Here is a 22253-nt window from a genome sequence, read left to right on the forward strand (position 1 = left end):
TTTCTGATGAGTAGGTACAGTATGTATCTGTACGTAGAAAATCTTATTTTACATCTTCACATTGGCATATTATATCAATGTGAAGATAAGAAATACAATTTTCCTCATTTCACAGTCTAAAAAAAAAAGACAAATACTTCACCAATGGGGTCTAATGACAATTTAATCAGATAACTTGTTTTCTACGACTGGCATCATTGGATGTTTCAGGATCCTGTTTCCATTTCCAACCATCTGTGAATTCATCCCCCTGAATAAAGACCATGACCACTTTTTCCCGTGACCCAGCGTGTGTTCACGTCCCGGAAATAGAACAAAGCTGGGAGGCATTTAGCAGCCACATCGCAGTAATACCCTCCAGCCAACTTTAGACTATGAGCACATTGGCGTAGTCATAACACCGTCTCTCACACCGTCTCTCTCTCTCTCACACACACACACACACACACACACACACACACACACACACACACACACACACACACACACACACACACACACACACACACACACACACACCGTGTGGAATGCACGCTGCGGGAACCTTCACCGCGAGGATATAAAAAGCCTGCGGGGCTCAGAGTGAAGGCCAGAGCAGCAGGAGACTACGGCAAGGGTGAGACAACGGGACGTCGGGAGAAGATATTTGAATACGAGGCTTTTCGTTCTGACTTGAAAGGCGACGGAGATGCTTTGTCCCAGTGTGTTCCGGCCCTCTTCACTCAACGTGAGCGACATGGCCATGAGGCCCCTCCTCGACCTGCACTGGCCCGTCCGCAGCCTGTGGCCCGAGACCAGGCCACTTTTCTACCAGGTGGAGCGGGAGATGATCCACCACATGCAGGAGATGAGGCGCAACATTGAGTACATGGAGAGGCTCCACCAGAAGATCTTTGAGGAGATCGACCAGTCGGCGTCCTCCTCCTCCTCCGCCTTCAAGCCCATCGCTTTCCAGGTGGGTCAGGACGACGCCACGTTCGCCCTCACCCTGGACACTAAAGACTTCACTCCGGAGGAGCTGTCCGTCAAGCAGGTGGGCCGGAAGCTGAGGGTGAGCGGGAAGACGGAGAGGAGGCAGGAGGACGGGAAGGGCTCCTACTCATACAGGCGGCAGGAGTTCCGGCAGGAGTTCGACGTTCCAGAGGGGGTGGATCCCGAGGCCATCGCCTGCTCCCTGTCTGGGAGCCAGCTGCAGATCCGTGCGCCCAGGGAGAGGGTCTCGGACGGGAAGGAGAGGGTGGTCCCCATCAGTTTCACTCCAGCCATCGCCTCCCCTCCGTCGGAGAGCCCCGGGACGGAGGCTAGCCAAGCCTCCGCAGAGACTGAGGCAAAGGCTGACTGAACCAGACTATCTTTAGATGATTTGCCATAACCTTGTCCCACAAAGTGGTATTTGTATGATAATAAATAGTAAGGAACTGTTGTATTGATACCCATTGAATTACTAGTATTGTGTACTCGTTTGATGTTCACTTTATTCCATATGGGAATATTTTCTTCCACTCTATTAACTGAAAGTTTGTCATGGGTTAAGTTATTAATAAGTAATTAAACTGCTGCCGGGGCCATCGATACTCTGCATATTATGTACTTGTGTTTGTACATGAAACTGGATTAAAGCGCTAACCAAATGAATTTGATTAAATAGACAGGATTTTGAAAAACAACTTTAACTCTTACATTCTTTAGGATCTGTTTCACTTGTGCTGGACTATAGTTTTAATAATTATTTACTTAAGCTTACCCACATACGCTTCAGGTGCAAAATGCTTAGTGCTGGCCAGCAAAATTAAAAAAAAGGAAAATTTCGCTTAGCAAAAAGGGGATATTTTAAGGAGAATTTTATTTTGCCTTATCAGCTCCACTACAACAACTAAATTATATATATTTTTTAAATGCTATGGCTTTCTGGGATACATGTGTTTAGTTTATATATGAACTCAAAGTACGTGTTTGTTTTTGCAATACTCCTGCGGCAGTCAACGTCCATTTTCACAACCACACACAAATCACCTTTAAATAGGGAGAATGTGTGTGCTGGGACCCTACACTACATCAGGGGTAGCTGGTGCGATCACAAGCTCAGGGTCAGATTCATGACAGTGCATACGTTTGAGTTGTTTAATATAAACTCCCACAATGCAATACTCCTACATTACAATATCACTGTAGTTTGAAATTGTATTTATTGCCGAGAAGAGTGGAACACGCCACCCAAAACGGAAACGGCATGTGCGTAATGGAAATTCACTGAATGGCTGTTGCTATGAGGTACCAGATAATTAAATCTGGGATAAATATCAAATGTGGGCTGGACAAAATTAAAGTAAGGATTACCACTTTAACCATTCCTGACTCCCAGATGGGGAAACAATCTGAGCTAAGCTACTTGTAGTTCATAAAATATCCACTAGATGTCACCAAAGACTACTCCGTGTGTGACGCCACATGATCCCATTCCTGACCCCTAATGTCCATTTCTCAGCAATCACATTTCGGCGCGCCTGGCGGCAGGCCCTCCGCATTGGTTTTCAAAATTATGAACACAAAGCTTTAAAATGCGTTAATTTTGTTGGATGCCATTTTTTTCTTCTTTTCCAGAGACCTGTCCAACAATGCCTCAGCACCATTGTCGCTCCCACTGAGGGCTGGAGCTCTGCAGGGAGTCCTCCTTCCTTTCCCAGCCTGCGGAGTGGTGGGAACTGAGAACGAGAGAGCCCAAAACGGTGCGCTATTTATACCACTCAGTGCACAATCTGTAGCGGCCTGCTCCCTAGAGACCTGCCGCCGGCGGCCTCCGCTGAGCCGCGGAATTTAACCAGGGACAGCTCTCCCCTGATGTGATGGAAAACATCTGGGCAGCTGTTACAGTACAAGGCCTGTGTCCATCCCACTGCTGGTGGGCCCCCCCCGAGGCCACTCCCAATGTTGACAATGACAGGTTTGTGCAAGAAAATAACCATGCAGCCAGTTATTATTGCTTATTTAATTTAAAAAAAGATTAATAGTAAATTGTGTTACATTGAGTTCAATCGAAACATTTCCATGTTTTCCGTCTCTCAGCGCAGGTAATATTAGGCACACAACAAGAATGAACATACCATTTTGCAGTTCTATCTTCCACCTTCAACGTCAAATACTAAACACAAGAGAGGAACAATTTTAACCTTAGCGAGATTGCATTCAAACCTCAAATTGTGCAGAGCAGAGGAACAAACAAACAAGACTAGCATCCAGCTCAAGCAATTCCCGCGCAACTAACAGGAACAACCATTTTCTTCAAGTCCCCCTGTGTTTTCGGCGGCATTACAAAAACATGTAAAAACTTTTAAAAACCAAAAGGTCCCCCCACAGAGCTTGAGAGACGTGACTACACCCAGATTTGGCTGTGCTATTCCCACCACGCAGGCACCAGAGGAAAAAAAAAAAACAAACAAAACAAAAACCAAAACCCAGTTGACTCCGAAAGCAACAGCACAATACCCTCCACTGAAAGCATCCACAGAAAGAATATTGCATTAAATATACTAAAAAATATAGCACTCACTTGATTTTCTAATCACCAACATTGGAATGAGTGTAAAGGTGTATATATATATATATTTTTACCAATTGTGTAGCAGACGGTAAAGCTTAAAGTGGTGGATTTCGTCAACGAATCTGAATCTATGGCCATCCATGCCCTAAATCGCACGCTCGCCAAGAATTACACTGCACTTTTTGTTCGCCAAGAGTGGGTCATGCACTACAAGTAAAAGAAAAACAACAACCCCCATTTGCGATGGTAAAGACATAGATATTCCAGCGACACGGCAACTAGAAAAGCCTCCGTCAGTCCATGCCGGGGCCACAGCTAAGAGCCTATGTACAAGGTTATGGTACAGTCAAGGTGTGTGCTGCGGCACTTCAGCCGGCGCGTCCCCTTAACACACGATATGGGGCATTTGATGTCTGGAAAAATTCACTTTGTACGTCTGCTGAACTGCGTTAAGCTTGGAATGGTTAAGAGGGGTGGTGAAGAGGAAAGCTAAGCGTCAGTTAAGAATTTTCTTAAAACTATGCAATTGGTTCCTCTATCGGGACTGCTTTTGGCAGCAACATAATGGGGGTCAATCATCTGTATGGTCCTAGTTGAACATCTGTACCTGATGTGTCCTGGGACCAAACGACAATATTTTTTAAGATGTATCGAATGGCACAGAGGAAATGATAGGATACAAAAGTGGTTTTACAATCCCTCGGCAAATCAAATTTGACGAGCGTTGGCATTTGAGGGGCATCCGAAAAATACGGACAATAGTGAGAGTACGACCAAAACATACAATCAAAAAACATTTTCATTCTTACAGTTTTTTGTGTGATCACACCCAAATGAATAGAAGTGCAGTCATTAAGTCTTTCAAAAACAAACAAACAAGCAAAAAAACAAACAAAAACAAACTTTCATGCCCAGTTCAAAAGCGCTTCATCTCGTTTCTTAGGAGTTGATTGGATCAGAAGTCATTCTGAACAGATTACTTAAAGCCAGTCCAAGCTGCGGCTTGGGTCACACGATCATCCACCCTGACATACCTCTGAAGATTAGTACAACATTATATCGGCTACAACATTGCATCACCGACTACAGATATCTCGGGCTCCTACAACAGTAAAAAAAAAAAAAATTAACCCTTGTTTCTTCGTATTTGTTTTGATTCCTTCAACCCAATGTTTCTTTTTCTTACATTTTTTTTTCTTCCTAAACACCAGTACAACATTTCAAGCACCGTCTTTGGCAAGCAGTCCAGTGGGGACTCTCTCTACCAAAAGCGATGCCGCAGTTTAAAGTGGCAGCCTAGTGGATTTGGTGGGAAGAGGTTCTAGAAAACAACGTTGACAAAAACAAACAAACAAACCTCAACAACAAATCAAGAACATCACAATCGTTTGATATAATTGCACAGTCAGTTTTGGGGGTGGGGGTTAGGGGACTGGGAGTTGTAGGTGCTTGGAGGCAGAGTCCAGGGAAGGGGGAGGTGCGGCTCGAGGATATCCCGTTACGCCATTGAGGGCACTGACACCTCCAGCAGGCGGTTGTTTTTGCGCTTGCAGGAGACGCTGTTGCCATTCCTGGGGGCTCCCTGGACAAATTTGACACACACCTTGTCCTGCTTGAACTGCACAAGAAACCTACAGGGTGGGGGGGGGATATGAATGATGTCACCAGCAATGTTGACAGAAGGCAGATCAAGACAAGACGTCTTTTTCAAAATGAGAGCAACCATCTCATTAATAAGTCTTTTGAAGCCTAACCCTCCGTTATTAGGTCCGATAAAAAATCTTGATCAAACCAGCTGTAAAACAAATTGATTTGTGTGGATGGTGTGTGTGTGTGTGTGTGTGTGAAGGGCGGGGGTCCTTACTCATCTGAGATGTCAATGTTGAGCTCTACTCGGTCGACTGCCGTGGTCCCTGTGCGATGAAGTTTGGTGATTATCTCAATCAGATGCTCACTGCTGAGCAGGAAGTCTCCTTTGGCAGCCGACGCCGAACCCTGAGTCGAAAACAACACAACAAGAAACATGACACACTGTGGTCACATCCCATTAGATGCACAATAGCAAACAAGGATAGGTCAGCAATCCTCGAAAGTCATTATTAAAAATGTTGGTTCCCATCATTTACAACTGTTCATAGCACAAATGATTGACGACTCGTAACCAAGGTCTATCGTTCAAGTCAATGTAGGGGCTCCTAAACAACGCATCCCGCTGGCCAGTGCACCCATTGACAGGGAGTGATGAATATTTAAAAAAAATGTCAAGAAGTGTGCTGAATTAATTCTTTGAACAGGAACGGTTGTTGGCAATAAACTAACATGTTTACAGTACTGCATATATATTACTTTATTCCCCTCCATCTTTGATACAGACAGACAATTCACATTTAAACACACTGGGCCTCATTCATGAACAGTGTGTATGCACTAAACTGTGCGTATGTGCGGTTAAAGCAAAGTTTTGGGATCCAACAATATGTTTAACCTTAACTGAAACAGACCAGTTGTACACACAAATAACCAAGACATCAGAGTCCTGGAAAATGATATTCCCAAACTTTAATTGAATCTAAGTGACGTATTAGAACCATAAAACGTGAAAATGAATAAATATTCACTTTTGTGTAAAATAAATGACAAAAATACAAAATTTACTACCAATAAGAATCCAACACCTACAGTATTATTTTTCTTCTTTGTGTATCTTGATTTGTGTAGCTAACAATATTGGAAGACAGTGTTCATATATTAAAAAATAAAAAAAGGTATCAAACTATTTTATCTGGTTTTTCAGGATGTTATTGACTCTTCTGCACTTCCACAAAACAGCTATTTTGGCTACAGCCCTGCAAATGTAAGAGACAAGAAACAGGAAGCGGCACAGCTTCATACTGACAAGCAATTGTAGAGTTTTTCCACGGGCATGACACAGTGCAAGGGTTCCAAACAGGCTATTGGAACCATTGATTCCTTCTTTTTTTTTTTTCCCCCTCTCTTATTTTATTATTATTTTTTTTTTTAACCTGTGCTGTCAGCATGCTGGGCATACAACAGAGTATTTGTATGCCATTGCATCCAGGACAGAGTTAGTCTGCATGTGGAGTTCAAGTTCTCAACCTGCAATGCAACTCTTTATTAATTCTTAAATCATCAAGAACTGCTGCAATAACTCTGTCCTGTGAATGCCCTGTAGAATGACAAGAGCACAGTTTTGGTTATGGAGAGCCACCACCAACCCCCCTCTTTGCCAAACTATTTATCATGTTTGGGTCTATAAACAACTGATCACTACTCCAAGAGGGAGAGAATCACCACGGCGAGACAAATAAACATAGAAACAAACAACATTTACACAAAAACATTGGATGACAATATGTACTGAAAAACAGTGGATTAGGTCCAGGGAAACTGGAACTACAGCTGGTCACGTGGCCTCTTCCGGTCATAGTTATGGCAGCAAATGAGGGACGAATGGAAAGGAATGCAACCAGGAGGGTGCTGGGGTGCACTCCAAGCAGGTCTGATGGTGTGTGTGTGTGTGTGTGTGTGTGTGTGTGTGTGTGTGTGTGTGTGTGTATAAGATGTCCACCGGTGAGTGTACATGACTTATCCCCATTGGTACTGGTGTAGAAGGTCGTATTATGTCGCGGCGCCTCCAAGCAGCGGAAGGGGCCCCGAAGCCCCCCCGAACTCTGCAGCCCCATGGACACACTACGGCTACAGGAAAGCCCCGAGTACCCTGCCCTGCGGCCACAGAAGACCCCCGGGCCCCCAGAGAAGCCAGAGGGCTGTGGAGCAACCCCCAGGCCCAGCCCCGAGGAGCATGACCCAGTCCCAGGGAGCACGAGGAGACCCCGCACCCCAGGGGCGCACACATACAACCAACCCCCGGATGCAGGCACAAGATGTAGCCGCAGGCACAGAACCTGGGCCATGGGCGCAAGGCACAGACCGCGGGCCCGCCTGAGCCGCCCGCCCCATGGGCGAGCCGGCAGGACCCCCATGCCCACCCACGCCCCGCACAAGGGGGAGGCCCGCCCCATTGCAGCCGTGAGTGGCAAGTGCCCATACACGTAGCAGCACTGTTCCCAGTGCGGGGCACCTCGAAGTTACACCCCCCCCCCCCCCCCCCCCCCCCCGCGCAATCCGGCAGGCCGCCAGGTATACAGGCCCTCCGCCACCCCCAGCACCCGGGGCCACCCCCAGCACCACTGATTCCCTTCTAGTCTGAGAATCATTCACCTCTTTGAGCTTGAGGGCGAAAAAGCCGTCGCTCAGTGTGCTGACTGAGATGCTGGTGAGGTCGGGAAGGGGGACGCTGGCCTTCACCTGGCCAGTCTTCTGGTCGGCCAGGACAAAGTTGTCCTTGGTCAGAAGGAAGATTCGAGCTGCTCCCTGGAAACCAGAAAAGGACACTGCAGTTCATCCTGATGAGACTTAATGTCATAATCAAAATCCTCTCACGACAGTTTCTGATATAGTGCTCATTAATGTATTGGTAGTAAAAAGTGTCACTTGTTGTGACTTGGGGAAAAAGACATGTATGCGTATTGCAAAAACAGATGTGTTGTGTGGCTCAACTCTGCGTTTACATTTCATGCCTGAAAGCAGCAAAAATACTTAATAAATTTTTTTTTGGCATATCGCAAAAGTGAGAAACATTTCTGTGGGAGTTTCTGGTCTCCACTTACCTTGCCGTTGGCCCTGTTTATCTTGTTTACTACGTCTGCCAGCAGAACCTTCTCATCCATGGCACTGCTGAGCTTCTGGTACTTGGGGTTCTTGCTGATCTCCAGGTAGTCCCCTTTGAAGGGCTGCCCCACACTGAGACAAGAAAAAACATTGAACCATTCAATCCATAGCACACTGGCGCGTGAAAAATACTTCACATAAAATTTCAAAGCAAATACATTATATTAAAAAAAATATATATAATAATAATAATAATAAAAAAGCGATTCAAACTGACTTTTGCTTTTATTTCAATGTGTCACTAGTTTATTTGTACAATCAATCAGCAACGGTTGATACATGCATGTTCCATACCTGCTGGGGTACAGAGCCTTTTTATCCTTGAAAAGCTCACTGGCCTCTAGTTTCTCCTCATAGACTGCCTTCCTTTCCTCTGTGAACTGGCTCCTGTACTTCTTGCACTGAATCCAGCATGCACAAGCCAAACACACAGACGCACAGACAAAAGAATGGATAGCAGTACAATTAGCTCGTATAATTAGTCCAATATGGATTTTGAGCTGCCGAATTTCATAAAAAGGGGGGAAAAAAAAGAAACAAGTGTCCGTTTCCCAATCTGACACGGCATTATTTTACTGACCCTCCAGAGGTGGAAGATCCTCCTGAGCTCTGCATGGGTGCCGTCCAGGAAGATGTAGGGCCTGGCTGGCCAGCTCTTGTCTACGGGGGACATGGAGGACATTGTGCTCTTCAATCCCAGGAAGTATTTCTGCATCTGGAAGCATGGGAAGAACAAATTCAACACTGAATGTGATAAAGTCAAAGTTAGTTGGAATATGGGATGGTGTTGTGTAATGTTAAGCATTGTGGCCTTATCCAAGCCAGACATACAATCCTCTGGATGGTGAAGTCGTAAATCTTTCTGCCTGCATTGGCCCTGAAGAACTTCCTGTACTCACGGCGGACCTGTTGCAGAGTGACAAGTTGGAACACCTGTCAATCACCTCTTGCAAAAGGCAATGGGACACGGAAACGAGCGGACAGTGAGACTAGACAGCAGATTGCAGACAGGATACTAGAGGGACAAGACACTTGGTTAGTCAAACAATTACACCATACATACCAATTATACATGGTTACGTGACAAATACCCTTTAGGCCAACCTCGATCAAATAGACTGAGTGGGAAACGGGTGCACTGTGAGAGAATGTTTCTTGGACAATGAACATGATGAAAGGATTAATATACACAACAAACGACCCATTTACGAGGAACAAAAACTAATCCGCACAACATCAGCCAAAAAAAATTAATAAAAAGTAGAATGGAACATGCTTACACAACTAAGTACCACAGGTGACACAAACATGACTTTGGCTACACAGACGTGTTGAGTAAAAAGAAAAAAAGAAAAAAACAAAACAAAAAACCTCTGGCATGCAGCAAAGTGCAGACGACACAAAGACGATGACGGAACGGACAGACAGACGCCCTATGCGAAGTGAACCAGTTGCTTTTAGGCCCCTGTGAGTCAGGGCAGCGGTCGTCAGGAACCAACACATTAGAAGACATTTGATTTATCTAAGGGGGGGGGGTATGTTCAACTTAGACTTCACATTTCACCCCAACATATGGTCTAGTTTTGGGCTAATTCAGTAGCAATTGTTGCCAGTGCAGAGGGAACGAAGAGAATGAACACAAGTGGGCTGTAGTGCAGTTCTGGAGCTGCTGGGTTTAAATCAACAGACCTATGGACAGAAACAAAATAAAGGAACCAAGGAGCCTGAATCAGGCCGCAGCTGGCTACCACAATAAACGGACGGATACTGAAACCGGGTAGTTGGGATTGCCGTGGCTGGGTGTTAGGGTTTAGTTGCAGCTGGACCCCGCTGGGGCTGGAAGGTACCTTGAGTCCCTGCCAGTAGGCCCAGATGACGGCGACTGCGCGCTTACGCTTGGCTTCCTCCTTCAGTCTCTTCAGCTCCCTGCGAGCCTGTCGAGGTGAGGAGGTAGAGAGTGGGAGAGCGAGGGAGTATAGACATGATGGTGAAGAGCGGTGAGGAGGGGAAAGAAAGTGGTCTTGCCTGAGGCACACAATCGTCAAAATACACACACTGCACACGAGAGCTATGCCAGATTGTGTGCTGGTCTGATCGAAAGAGTGACACTTTTTGAGTCACTTTGTAGAAGGGTTCAGAGATGAGACCTGTTCCTGTTCAGTGGGACAAATGAAAAAATGGAAAGGAGATGGCAAACAATTCAAAAAGTAGAGAACACCTGAATCAGCCCAAACAAGAAGTCACTCTGAAGACCGGGGGGGGGAAAAAAAAAAAAAAAAAAAAAAAAGCACTCCATGACATTGAATCAGCGAGGCTTAAACATGCTAAATCTACTCAAGCAGGCAGATGTCATGCAGGGTGAGCAAGCAGCATGCGCAGTTTGGGCATTGACCTAAGAGTGAGCACCAGAAGATGCATACCCAAAAACAGGACTTATCTGGCGGAAGAAGCGATGTCTGGGGTTTTGTCCACACGTTTGTGTTTGCATGTGAGACTGCTTCCCTTCCATGGAATGGTGCTGCCCCACTTCCTAAATCGGCCTATTTGGCATCAGCGCGGGTCAGCATCTATGCTGATGCCGCCAACAGCCCCCCACCTCCCCCCTCCATCCACAGTAATCCAGTGGCTGCATGGCAAGAGGCTTAAGGTTTTTCCCCTCACAGCCCCACCGTTCCTCCCAGCCGCATCCGAGGGACTCGCCAATTCTCCGGTCTTGTTCTCACATCAATCCATCAAATTAAAAGTGCCGGTTTGCCTGGATAGACAGGCTCCGAGCGCTTTAGTTACTTTGGCCCCAATGGTGACGACCCCTCTATCACACAGATTGCTGAACCACAGTCTGTGTGTGTGTGTCTGTGTACAGTATTGGCTTGGGCCAATATTCGATATTATTGAATATCGCAATATTATATTGCGCCCCCCCTTCCAAGCCTACTGTCCATGGCTTATATGGTGGCTTCTCCATAAATGATGAATGGGTAATAATACTAATATAAAAAAAATAAATAATGGGTTTGAGCCGAACAGACAGGTATGGGGATGGTTGTGATGCGGGATGTAGGAAGGGGGGTATCCGGTATTCAACTAAGGTGTGATGGAGTAAAGTAGTATGGCACTGGAGAAGGGTTGGATGAAAAAAAAGCTCATGGACGTTGACAAGCTTCCCAAATACCTTGGTGCCCTGCCAGCCGGCCCAAATCACAGACACGGCATGTTTATTCCTGGCTTCCTCCTTCAGCTGACGCAGCTCTCTCCGTGCCTGGGCGGGGTGGGGGGTGGGGGGGGGGGGTTTGGAGGCGGGTTAATGTCAATGGCATTAGCATCAACATGGTGGTCAAAGAGACTAGACGCTCCTCTTAAGAACCCCCCAAATCATTAGACATGGGGGAGCTGCATTGCAACGACAGCGTGGATTCATGCCACATTAACTATTACAGAGATATTTCCCCCGATAATGTCTTTCTGGTTTGCCAAGAGCGGCAGAGTGCTTGAAGTTCACAGCGGATTACTTCTTTCTGATTCGTCGCCATGATAAGCTCCGTGCCTCGGTATTGGTCATGCGACGCGGAACAGATAGGCTTAGGAGTCGCTTACAATGCGTCGCTAAAAGCCTTTTGATCTTTATCAGGAGGCAGAGCTGTGAGGCCCCGGACACGTCAATAAATAGATTGGAACACAGACCTTATTTTAAACGAAACACTCAGCGCTAGACGAGGTTAATGTGGGGACACGGGAGTGGTTAAACTGTATTTGTTGTGCAAATAGCATTCATATACATTTCAAACGTCTAAAATAAAAAAATAAAAATCAACAACTGGGCATTTAACAGGTACATCGAGCACTGAGGCTGAGCCAAAGCATCACCTGTTTGGCATACATGAAAAATAAGCCCCTTTCCCCACATGGAATCCTGAACATTGCTGGATAAAAAACATCCGGCAAAGGCAGTAGGTAGTAATTCCCACATTGGCCTCCTTTATGGAAAAGTTCCGTACGGAGTCTGTTCCCCCATCCCCAGACACAATAACTCCAACCCGAAGTTGTTACAGTAGTGTGATAATTTCCAACCTGTCCTACACTCTCTGCCTCCGGAGAAGAAACGCTCTGTACCCGTTCTACCTCTCCCTGTCCGCTCGCTCCCTGCGGCTCCGCGTTGCAGCCGGCGGGCAAGCGAAGCGCTTGTGGCCGATGTCCCCACACCGCAATCCTAACTCTGAAAGGCATGTCTAGGGTCATGTGGTATAGAAATCCAAGTACGAGAAGAAGCAAGGTTCGTACATAAAAAGGTGTTAGTGAGTTAACACCCAAAACGACACATGAAGTAACAATGACAAAACAATGAACTCTGGGACGGAGAACACGTCACCAGTGAGGGGAATATTAGTGGAAGCCCCTCGTTCATGGTCGGACATGGGTGGGGTGAGGGGTCGGGATGGACGACACAGGAAAGACGACACGCTACAGGGCCGGGGTTGAGATACCTGGGTCCCCTGCCAGTATGCCCAAATAACTGTCACGGCACGTTTATTCTGCGCCTCTTGCTTCAGACGTCGCAACTCCGCCCGAGCCTGGCGTGGTGGATGTGAGGCGGCCGGACAGGATTTTTTTTTGTTTAGCCGCAAAGAGAAAATAATTGGGGGGGAAAAAGGAGAGTGGAAATATGAGCGAGCGAAAAAAAACTAAAAACTGACTTATGTGATCAGCCACTGAAGCAGGATTAAAAGGACGGCAGTGATAATGAGAAGCACAGCTCTGTATGAATCACAATACATGTAGAGCAGATATAAAAGTCAGTTTTAAGAGTTTATTCAACAGAAGCTGAAAAATAAAGCAAAAAAAAAAAAAAGAAAAATTATCAGAAAAATGATCAACATTTGTGTCAAAGTTATGAGGACTATTCATAATCCTTCTGAACCCCTGGTGTTCAAAAGTTGTTCCGTCTGTACCTGGGTTCCATGCCAAAAGGCTGCGATGGTGGTCACGGCCTCTTTGCACCGCTTCTGGTATTTCAGCTCTCGCAGGATCTTACGGGCCTGTTCAGAAACCCCACACAAACATTGTACTTTCTTCGGCCTGTGTTTCGCTCCGTGTCCGGGAAAAGAACCGGAGAAACATGCACTGTGAGACTTCCACCGTAGTGGAAGTAGGACAGAGATGGCAGCTGCCAGGTTTGGTGTGGTGGCGGTGTTTTTAATTCATGGTATTGTTATAAACTGCTTCAGATCTTTATTCCTTGGCAATAGTAATTGTATGGAGAGGGTCTACAAATTACTTCCAACCATTAAAGTTTGTCTAAAGTAATTATGCATTTTGGGTATGGAAACAACACCCTTCTGGACACCTTCCTGTATCCCTTGCTGGTACCCGGCGAAGCGTGACTTTTAACCCAAAGGAAAATGCCAAGTCAAAGGTAGTGATTTAATGATAAATTTGCCTTATTATCAGTGGATATACATCAATGCCCCGGACCAAAGGTTTACATCGTATTAGAACTGGGCCAAATTGACGCGCCTGGGGTAAACATCAGGAGAGTCCAGGGAGTGTTTGGTGTAAAGGTTGCCTACAGCACAGATTAAGGTGGAAGCCAGTGATCCGGATAATGGCCTGGTAACATCTAGTGTGGATTTGTTTCTCTCTTCAAGAGGTCTTCAACTACTACATTTAAACATCAGGAGCCTTCTTCCCAAGATAGGTGAGATTTGACTGCTGTGCACAAATAATAAGGTGGGAGTTTTGTTTTACAGAAACGTGGCTGGAGAGTTCAATTAAAGATGCTGAAATTGAAATGGAGAATTGTTATTGTTATTGTGAGAAGGGACCGCAATTGCAAAGGTGGTGGAGTGTGTGTCTGTGTGATTGAGATTAGCTTTAATCCACGAGTGAACTAAAATGAACAAATTTTATGAACTTTTGGAAGTTGTTTGCTCTAATTCTATGGATTCTACCACATTTGAGGTGATAACAGGAGACTTTAACACTGTTAACTTAACGTTCTGAAAACTGAACTTTCGGGATAGCTTGATATACAAGTCTCTCATGAACTTCTGTCGTCTCTTCGGATCGCACCAGTTGATGAAGGAGCCGATGAGAATTTGCACTTCCACTCAAACTGTGATTTACCTTCTTTTAGTATCAGACAGGGCAAGGATCGCTAAACATGGGGTTTTAAATAACAGGCTAAGTGACCATTTAATCATATTCTGTACAAGGAAACTAGCAAAATCTGTGTTTAGCTGCCATAACTCAGACAGTCAACAAATGTCTGTTTGTTGTAATTCTTCAGAGACCTGAGTACTAAGAGAATTCAAGTTGGACCCCTGCTACATAGCTCAGATGCTTAGGATGGTTGGAATCATTTTAAGTATTTTGAAGCTATTGATAAACAAGCCCCGAGAAGGATTGTACAAATAAAACAGAGGACTGAACCCTGGATGAATGATACCATTTTGGGAGCAACAACAGCAAGGATTAAACAATTTTGTCATTATAGGAAAATTAAAGATGAGCCAAGTTGGGTAAATTACGAAAGATCAAGGAAGTTAGCAGATTCATAAATGGTTTAAAAAAAGTCAAATTTCAATGAGAACATTTCTGAATATAGAACATAGATTAAAGTAAGTCATGGAAGTCTCTTAAACAACTTGGCTTTAGTAGTAGGCTAAAAACAAAATCCTGCAACATTAGTTTAGATGTTGGGAATAAGGTTTCATCCATTCACCTCCAGTGAGGTGACAGACAGTTTCAACAGTTTCTTCAATTCAGTGGTCAGCAGGCTGGTTGCAAACCTTGAAGGACAGTCTTGACAATATGGGGGGAGTTCTATTCGCCAGTACTATTCTGAGTTGGGAGTTGAACTTGATGGCTTCTCTTTTGAGACAGCCATTTTGATTTTGCTTGCTGCGCATGGATGGATGGATTACTAAGTTGTTAAAAAGATAGGCGTTAGATTTCTTAAAATAAATTTGTAATGATTGTTCTGAATATTCCAAAGTGAACGCACCTTGTAAGCTCACATTTTGAGCCTTATATGGTTGAATGTAGAGAACCGGGTGTCTTAATCGAAATTAAATTGAGCATTGTTCATGGGGTTGTTTATGGTGCTGTTCCTATGTACCTGAAGAATTATTTTACCTGTGCGAGGGATGTTCATAGTTATTCCACTAGGGGTAGTCTGAGTGATTTTGGTCCTTCTAGATTTAAAGGTAAACTAGGTAAGGAATTGTGTATGTAGCAACATTACTTTGGAACAGTTTGCCTGGGAGTCTTAAGACAATTAGTAACTCCAATAACTTCGAATAGATTCTGAAAAAAATGTCTGATAGGGCACTAATATTCTGAAGTAATATAGTAATGTTTGTTTGTTTGTTATCGATGCTTTGATGTTCAAGCCGATGTTTAAGGTAAATAAGCTTGTTGTCGTGCTGTCACCCCCAACCGTCCTTAAGGACCACAATGGAAATAAGCCTCAGGGCTGTTCTGTTTTTATTATATGTGGCTGTTCTGTATGTATGGACTGTACTACAGATGTTTGGGACGGTTCTGTCTGTGGAGCTACCATATTCTAGGAATGAATTTGTCAAATACATTTAATCTAATCAAATTTTTATAGTCAAATTTTAATGAAAAGTCAACAGAGTGAGGGGCTCACCTTCCATCCTCTGGTGTAGGACTGCACCATGATGGTGGAACTCTTGATATTCTGGTATTTCTTTTGTTGCTGGGACACAGAAGCGAAGAGAGAGACTTTAAAAAGCGAGACATGGACCCAGGGAGGTAACATGGTTATTCCCAGCGGCAGCTTACCGCGTATCGACGGTACCACGCCGCTACCACGACCTGGCTCTGCTTGAGGAGCAGGAACTGTGTGCGACGCTTCCAACCACGGTAGATCTTCTGGATGAGCGTGGCTAGGTCCTCCAGGCACTGCTTGCGGCGCTCCTCCAGGAAGAAAAGCTGCACATGAAACAGCACCATAGTGTGTTGTCATGACAACAGTTATGTGCACGGCTCTGACTGCCCTAAACCTGATGCTTGAGAAACATAACTGGTGAAAGGAAGTATAACAAAAAGACTGGCCAGTCTGTTCCTCTGACCTGAACAGACAAATGGCCCAAGACTACTCCTCAAGACAATTACAATAAAAGAACAGTACACAAAAGGGTTTGAGAGCATGGAGGCACCGGACATGCACATAACACTGAGATTGTGGCTTCCCAGAAAGATAGCAGTTGTGGATGGAAATCTGCCACAATGAGATCATGTTGTTTCAAGTTGTTCTGGTTGTTTCACCACATGCAAGCGGGGAGTTAAAAGTACAGTGAGAATTTACGGAACAGACTTACAGAAATGGAATATAATATTCATAAGTATGTTTTAGTTAGTGTATAATGCCATGAAAATAAGAATTGTTGTGTTTTTGCTACCTTAGAATGAGTTATCTACATAGGGAGTGGGTCCCCTTCCATGCAGGCCACCATGTTCTACAGCAGCCCAGAATGGAAAAACCTAACACTGGCTCTATAGGGGCCTTTTGCGTTTTTCGTTGCCGCTGTCTCTTCCATGGAGAATGCCATGTTGCACTGCCATGGGTAGAGGTATTCAGTGTGGTGTGATCTGCAACCTTACCTAGATGGACGCTAGGTACAATTTAAGTCTACACACTACACCTTTAAAAAAAAAAGAATAGCACCGCTTTCCCATGGTGGATGGGTTTGCTAACTGAAACCATGTGTTCCCAGAGTGCTGGTGGTATTGCTAATTGCTGCGGGGTGGGAGTGGGTTCAGAGAGAATAATTATCCTTCGTAGACAGACCAATCTGGCATTTTCAACAGAATGGATAATCTATACTTGTCAAATAGAAACACAGGGGGCTGCACCTCTAAAAAGAATAAGCCAGTGGGGAGGAAAAAATAACAATAAATCATTGTTTCATTATAGAATGCTTTATATCAGGGTGTGTTCTCTACCGTTCTGGGGTTCCTGATGAAGATCTTGGAGCGTCCATAGGCAAACTCCTCGGGTGAAACCTGGAGATCAGTCATCAGAACCTCTACGCCTTCCCTGTGGTGGAAAAACAAAGGGTTGGGGCGGGGAATTAGGAAGCACACTCTGAAGCGCCAACTTCATTAAAACAAACCCCAAAAAAAGGACGAACACCTGGTCATACAGCTGAGTAGTTGATATGGGCCTTATGGAGGGATGTTCTACATAGCTTAACTACAAGACAAACATTTGACATCAACCAGAAATCAGAGCCCAAACAACACACTTGCCAGGACAGGGAATATGACATGCAAAACCAACTAATGCGGGGGTAGCATTTGAGAATAGAATGTATTCATCATGCTGTTTAAATGGCTTGATTTTCCCTTTACTAACCAGATTAATAATCTGTTTTATATCATGTGTGAATACCTGCCTTGAATTTTGTTATACAAAATGAGACATGGCAAGAGTCTTCCTTGGTAGCTATATCAAAAAGTGAAGGAACACAGAAATGAGAACCTTACAGTCCCTGAAATAATTATTGGTTGCTTTCCCCGCCACATTCAGGAATGGTGGAGACTAGGAGAGCAAGGAGGTGGTGAGGCAAACTGTGGGTTTGACACAGCAGCTCATCACGCAAAAAAATTCCAACATTAACTCAGCATGAGCGTTCTTCTGTTCGATTTAACAAGGGCAAATGAGTACTACAGGCAACCAGCGAGCGTTAAATCACATGTATTTAATAAATGGCTGTTGGTGTTCTTGACTTTCACGTAGCGTGCAATTGACCAACCAATGATGTTATAAACTCACAACCAATGGTTCCCACTTCAAACCGATGTAGCAAACCGATTTCAGAACAAAGTTCCTCCTGTGAAGGAAGGCCCAAGTTCGTAAGTACTGGGAACTACAGGTGTTTTTGACCTGCGGGAACTTTTTCATAGTTCTAATAACTTTAGGAGGAACACGCATTTTATTTTGTGTCCACATTGCAGGAACTAGGAGTGAGCGTATTTCTTAGAACACCAACGTTAAGGGGCTTTTTAAGCTCCTACTTCAGAGCAGGGACTAACCGGCACAAGAGGAACCTTCAATGATGTAGGTGCACTGTAATTGGTCCAGAGGTAAGTGCACATTGATTGGTTCCACCAAGAGCCATTGCAGCACCGGCAACCACCATTTTTATAAACCTGTGTAAAATATTACACCCACCAACAACCAAAGCCCAAAATAAGAAGCTTCAGTTAAAGTAAGCATGTCTTTATTTACACAAAATTTCTTTCCAAAACATTAACACTTACATAACCACCCCCCCCCCAAAATAATAAATATTTAAAAAAATGTGCCCCCCCCGCCCGACCTCTGCAAATAGGACTGACCGCTGACCGGGACAGACTGTCCTCAGTGCGCCCGGACCGAGTCACAATGATCTCGGTGGCAACAGGCCCACGTACACTCATCAATAAAAAGGAAATAAACAAATAAAAACAAAAAGTGTTTTATTGTAGATGTATTTATTTCTTTTTTTAAATTACATCTTGTAGATCTAATATGAGTGAAGATTCAGCAACTGCATTGCGTATTTCTCGCCTTAAACTTGTTCAGAAACAGATTCTGGTAGACTGATGACGTGAAATATGTTAAAGTTTATGGAATAAATATGTAACTTGTTCTGAAACCCCATTGGCTGATATCACTTCAGCGTCACCTCAGCATTCCTACTGGTGGTGGGAATGCAATCAGGATATAAAGCCCTTGAAGGTATTAGGGGACCTCCCCAGTTCTAGTTCCCCTCAGGGAGTCCCAAAATGGTTTGGTCTGAAACACCTGAAGGCCACACTGAAGGCCTCACCAAAATGTAAATATTTGTCAGAGCACAACATTTCAGCTGGGGTTCAATTAAACCGTAAAAGAGCATGTGAAATAGAGGCGGACCCCTACCTTGCAGGCCCCCTCCAGTGAGGCCATGTCGGCTTGCAGAGCATCTTGTAGCGTTCCAGACAGGGCTCGTAGGCTTGGCGGAAGGCGTAGCCGGCCCTCCTCACACGTACATTCTCCATCAGGCCTAAGTAGCGCGCCTGGTGGCGCACAAGGGACTCGGTGAAGATGTGGGCTCCCTTCTTGTCGTTGGGTTTGATACACCTGGGAGAAAAGAGAATTCACTGCACTGCTTTGAGGAAACGTAGCCTGTCAAGTGGTGGGATACATTAGGCAGCAAGTGAACAGTCAGTTCTTGTAGTTGATGTGTAGGAAAAATGGCCATGAGTAAGGATCTGAGCGCTTTTGACAAGGGCCAAATTGTGATGGCTAGATGACTGAATCGGAGCATCTCCAAAACGGCAGGTCTTGTGGGGTGTTCCTGGTATGCAGTGGTTAGTACCTACCAAAAGTGGTCCAAGGAAGGACAACAGGTGAACCGGTGACAGGCTCATTGATCTGCGTAGGGAGTGAAGTCTAGCCCATCTGGTCAGATCCCACAGAAGAGCTACTGTAGCACAAATTGCTGAAAAAGTTCATGCTGACTATGATAGAAAGGTCTCAGAACAAAGTGCATTGCAGCTTGCAGTATTATTCAGATATTTTGCAAAGTTCCTAAACGGAATTTAGCTGTGGTTTGAAGTCATTTTCTACATATTCCTAAGCGTTTTAAATGTTGAGGCCAATTGTCTTACCCTTTGATTTAGAGGCATAGAACATAGGCTTAAAAGGGATGGCAAGCCCGATGATAATTTTTTTTAATATCTGAAATGAAAATAAATTAGCCCCAAAATAAAACAACTGCAAAGACAACTGTAATTGTAAATGAATGTAAGAAAACAAACTAATGAAAGAACTTAAAGGGGTCCTATTATTCTATATTTTTATTCTGGGACTCCAGTAGAGTAGCTTTGCATGATTCACAGTAAAAAAACAAAAACAAACATAATTTATCTTATACTGGCCCCTTTTCTTTCGCCCAGTTCAGCCTCTGACTGAAATAAGCCATATTAGCTCCTGTCTCTTTAAGGCCCCCCCTCCCTAAAACCCCACTTTCTTCTGGCTGGCCAACTTCTGGAAACCTGCTGGAACTACGTTTTATACTCCTATTGTCTACACTGAAACTGTATTCACAAGCCATTTGGTCTGATTATCAATGCAAGACAAACATTTTAGTGATATAATGTTGTGACCATGAAGTTATTGGCCATAAAATGTTTTGAGTGTGGGGACATAGGGCATATGAAGTCTGGATGCTCCCACCGGCAGCACGCTGCCAGGAATCCAGCTGCTGAGCGGGCCGGGTCTCTGCGCATCGGGCCCGGTCCTTCGGTGGCGAGGGGGTCCTTTGGGGAGCAGAGATGCTCCTTCGTTTTGGAGGCCAACTTGGGGTGGCACTGGAGTGGATCGGAGCCCGGCGGGGAGCGTGGGGGTGCCCTCCGCTCCATGTACACCCGGGATCGGACGCTCTGTTCCCACTCCGTCGGCACGGGGTACCGAGTCGATCAGGGGCAAGCAGGGAGAGGGGGAGCTGGCAGAGACACCGCTGGTTGATAATGTTGACATGGATGAGGAAACAGATTCCGACTGTTTGTCTGTTGCCAACACAGACTGTCCATATGATCAAATTTACAACTAATACGAGATAAAAAAATTTTGATAAAGAGTCTGAAGCAGTCAAACAACTTTGAGACAGACTGAGCGGGTGGATGGGCGGGTCCCCGTGCTTCATGCAGAGAGTGGAAAAAAAACATTGGAAACTTAGCGTTCAGAGTGTTCTGAAGCCTCTGCGTTTTGTTCACAGCGACTACTTTGTCATTCGTTTACCTCATTATTTGACACTTTGGCCACCTGTAATATGAACATCCAACATTGTAACATTAGATATACGACAGAAAATACAAAAAACCATATTAGTTCCCCTTTCACATCAACAGCAGAATTGTACCTTCTGTCATATTTAATACATCCAACCATAGACCCAGAATTCGACACAACGATGGGATTTTACCTGATGTAGTTTGGGTTCTTGGTCTGAAGGTTCCTCATCAGCGTGCCCACCGATGCCTTGAACTGGAAGCCAGCGGTTGGGGGTCTCTTCAGGTTAACCTTGGCTGGGTTGCCCTCTGGGAACAGCTGCTTAATGAGACTGTGGTTGGCCTTGTACATAGCCTGCGACAGGTCGCGGTACAGCAGGTCGTTGTTTTTGTCCACAAAGCCTTCGACGCGATACAGCACCTGGGTAGGAAAAATGTATGTTTGCATTACATTTAGCAGACGCTTTTATCCAAAGCTATTTACAATTAAGTATTCATTGGTATGGCTTTTAGAGGTTTAACATGCAATGTTTATTATTTAACACATTGCTGCCCACACTGCAGTAACTAAATGATTGGTCAACCAAGGAGGACATGTACATTTAGTCAAGACTTCATTTTAAAATGGACTCAGATGACTTTTGTATTTCAGCAATACAGAGTGAATTCAGATACCTTTCCAGCGTAGTGCTGGATGCGGAAGCAGCTGTGCGGCAGGCTGTGGTCTGTGAGGAACTTTGAGTTCTTGCTGAGACGGCTCTCAAAGTGCTGGTGCTCGGCGCAGACCGTGTTCAGTTTGTCCAGGAAGGTGTCATCAGTGACTGTGCCGGGGCGCAGACACTCTTCGTCCAACATGGCCAAGATGCCATTCTGGTTCTGATTGGGGAGAGAAGATGGCAGTGGAATTAGCCTAATTTGTTGTGCTGGTTATGCCTTCTTTTTGGCTCATTCTAGTGCTGCCATCACAAAAAAACAAAAACACATTTACTATTTACTACTAGTGCATCAAATTTAGATATAGCGTGTACTATGTTCCAAGAAACAGGAGAGAAAGAGACTGGACTTACATTTTCAATGAGGTCGCAGATAATGGCATTGTTGAAATACTCAATGTTGGTCCATTCGATATCCTGGGGGGGGATTTAAAAAAAATTAACTACAGGTCAGTTTTCCTTTATCTTTT

The 22253-nt window shown here is 44.8% G+C and overlaps 2 protein-coding genes across 2 annotated transcripts in view; one reads left to right on the top strand and one right to left on the bottom strand.

Moving 5' to 3' along the window:
• The first annotated feature begins 566 nt into the window (after positions 1–566).
• On the top strand, positions 567–1432 carry hspb9l (heat shock protein, alpha-crystallin-related, b9-like). Its single transcript, XM_080018588.1, has one exon. The coding sequence runs from the start codon at positions 689–691 to the stop codon at positions 1340–1342; it is 654 nt and encodes a 217-aa protein (XP_079874714.1). The 5' UTR covers positions 567–688; the 3' UTR covers positions 1343–1432.
• Positions 1433–2977: 1545 nt separating this feature from the next.
• The window catches only part of myo1b (myosin IB), a 57388-nt gene continuing 38112 nt past the window's right edge, over positions 2978–22253 (bottom strand). Inside the window, exons 14-31 of the mRNA XM_080018775.1 lie at positions 22138–22200; positions 21746–21946; positions 21265–21491; positions 19218–19418; positions 17258–17351; positions 16094–16243; positions 15939–16007; positions 13237–13323; positions 12772–12858; positions 11463–11549; positions 10138–10224; positions 9122–9196; positions 8871–9005; positions 8585–8691; positions 8230–8362; positions 7781–7933; positions 5403–5533; positions 2978–5169 (exon numbers count right to left, since the gene is read on the bottom strand). Of these exons, the coding sequence (XP_079874901.1) occupies positions 5037–5169; positions 5403–5533; positions 7781–7933; positions 8230–8362; positions 8585–8691; positions 8871–9005; positions 9122–9196; positions 10138–10224; positions 11463–11549; positions 12772–12858; positions 13237–13323; positions 15939–16007; positions 16094–16243; positions 17258–17351; positions 19218–19418; positions 21265–21491; positions 21746–21946; positions 22138–22200 (2220 nt within the window). The 3' untranslated portion in view covers positions 2978–5036. The remainder of the gene's footprint in view (positions 5170–5402; positions 5534–7780; positions 7934–8229; positions 8363–8584; positions 8692–8870; positions 9006–9121; positions 9197–10137; positions 10225–11462; positions 11550–12771; positions 12859–13236; positions 13324–15938; positions 16008–16093; positions 16244–17257; positions 17352–19217; positions 19419–21264; positions 21492–21745; positions 21947–22137; positions 22201–22253) is intronic.

Source organism: Zeus faber, assembly GCF_960531495.2.
Source record: "Zeus faber genome assembly, chromosome: 18".
Classification (NCBI taxonomy): Eukaryota; Metazoa; Chordata; class Actinopteri; order Zeiformes; family Zeidae; genus Zeus; species Zeus faber.

Excerpts from the sequence above, each read along its gene's own strand:
- hspb9l (XM_080018588.1), top strand. The coding sequence starts at position 689 with ATGCTTTGTCCCAGTGTGTTCCGGCCCTCTTCACTCAACGTGAGCGAC.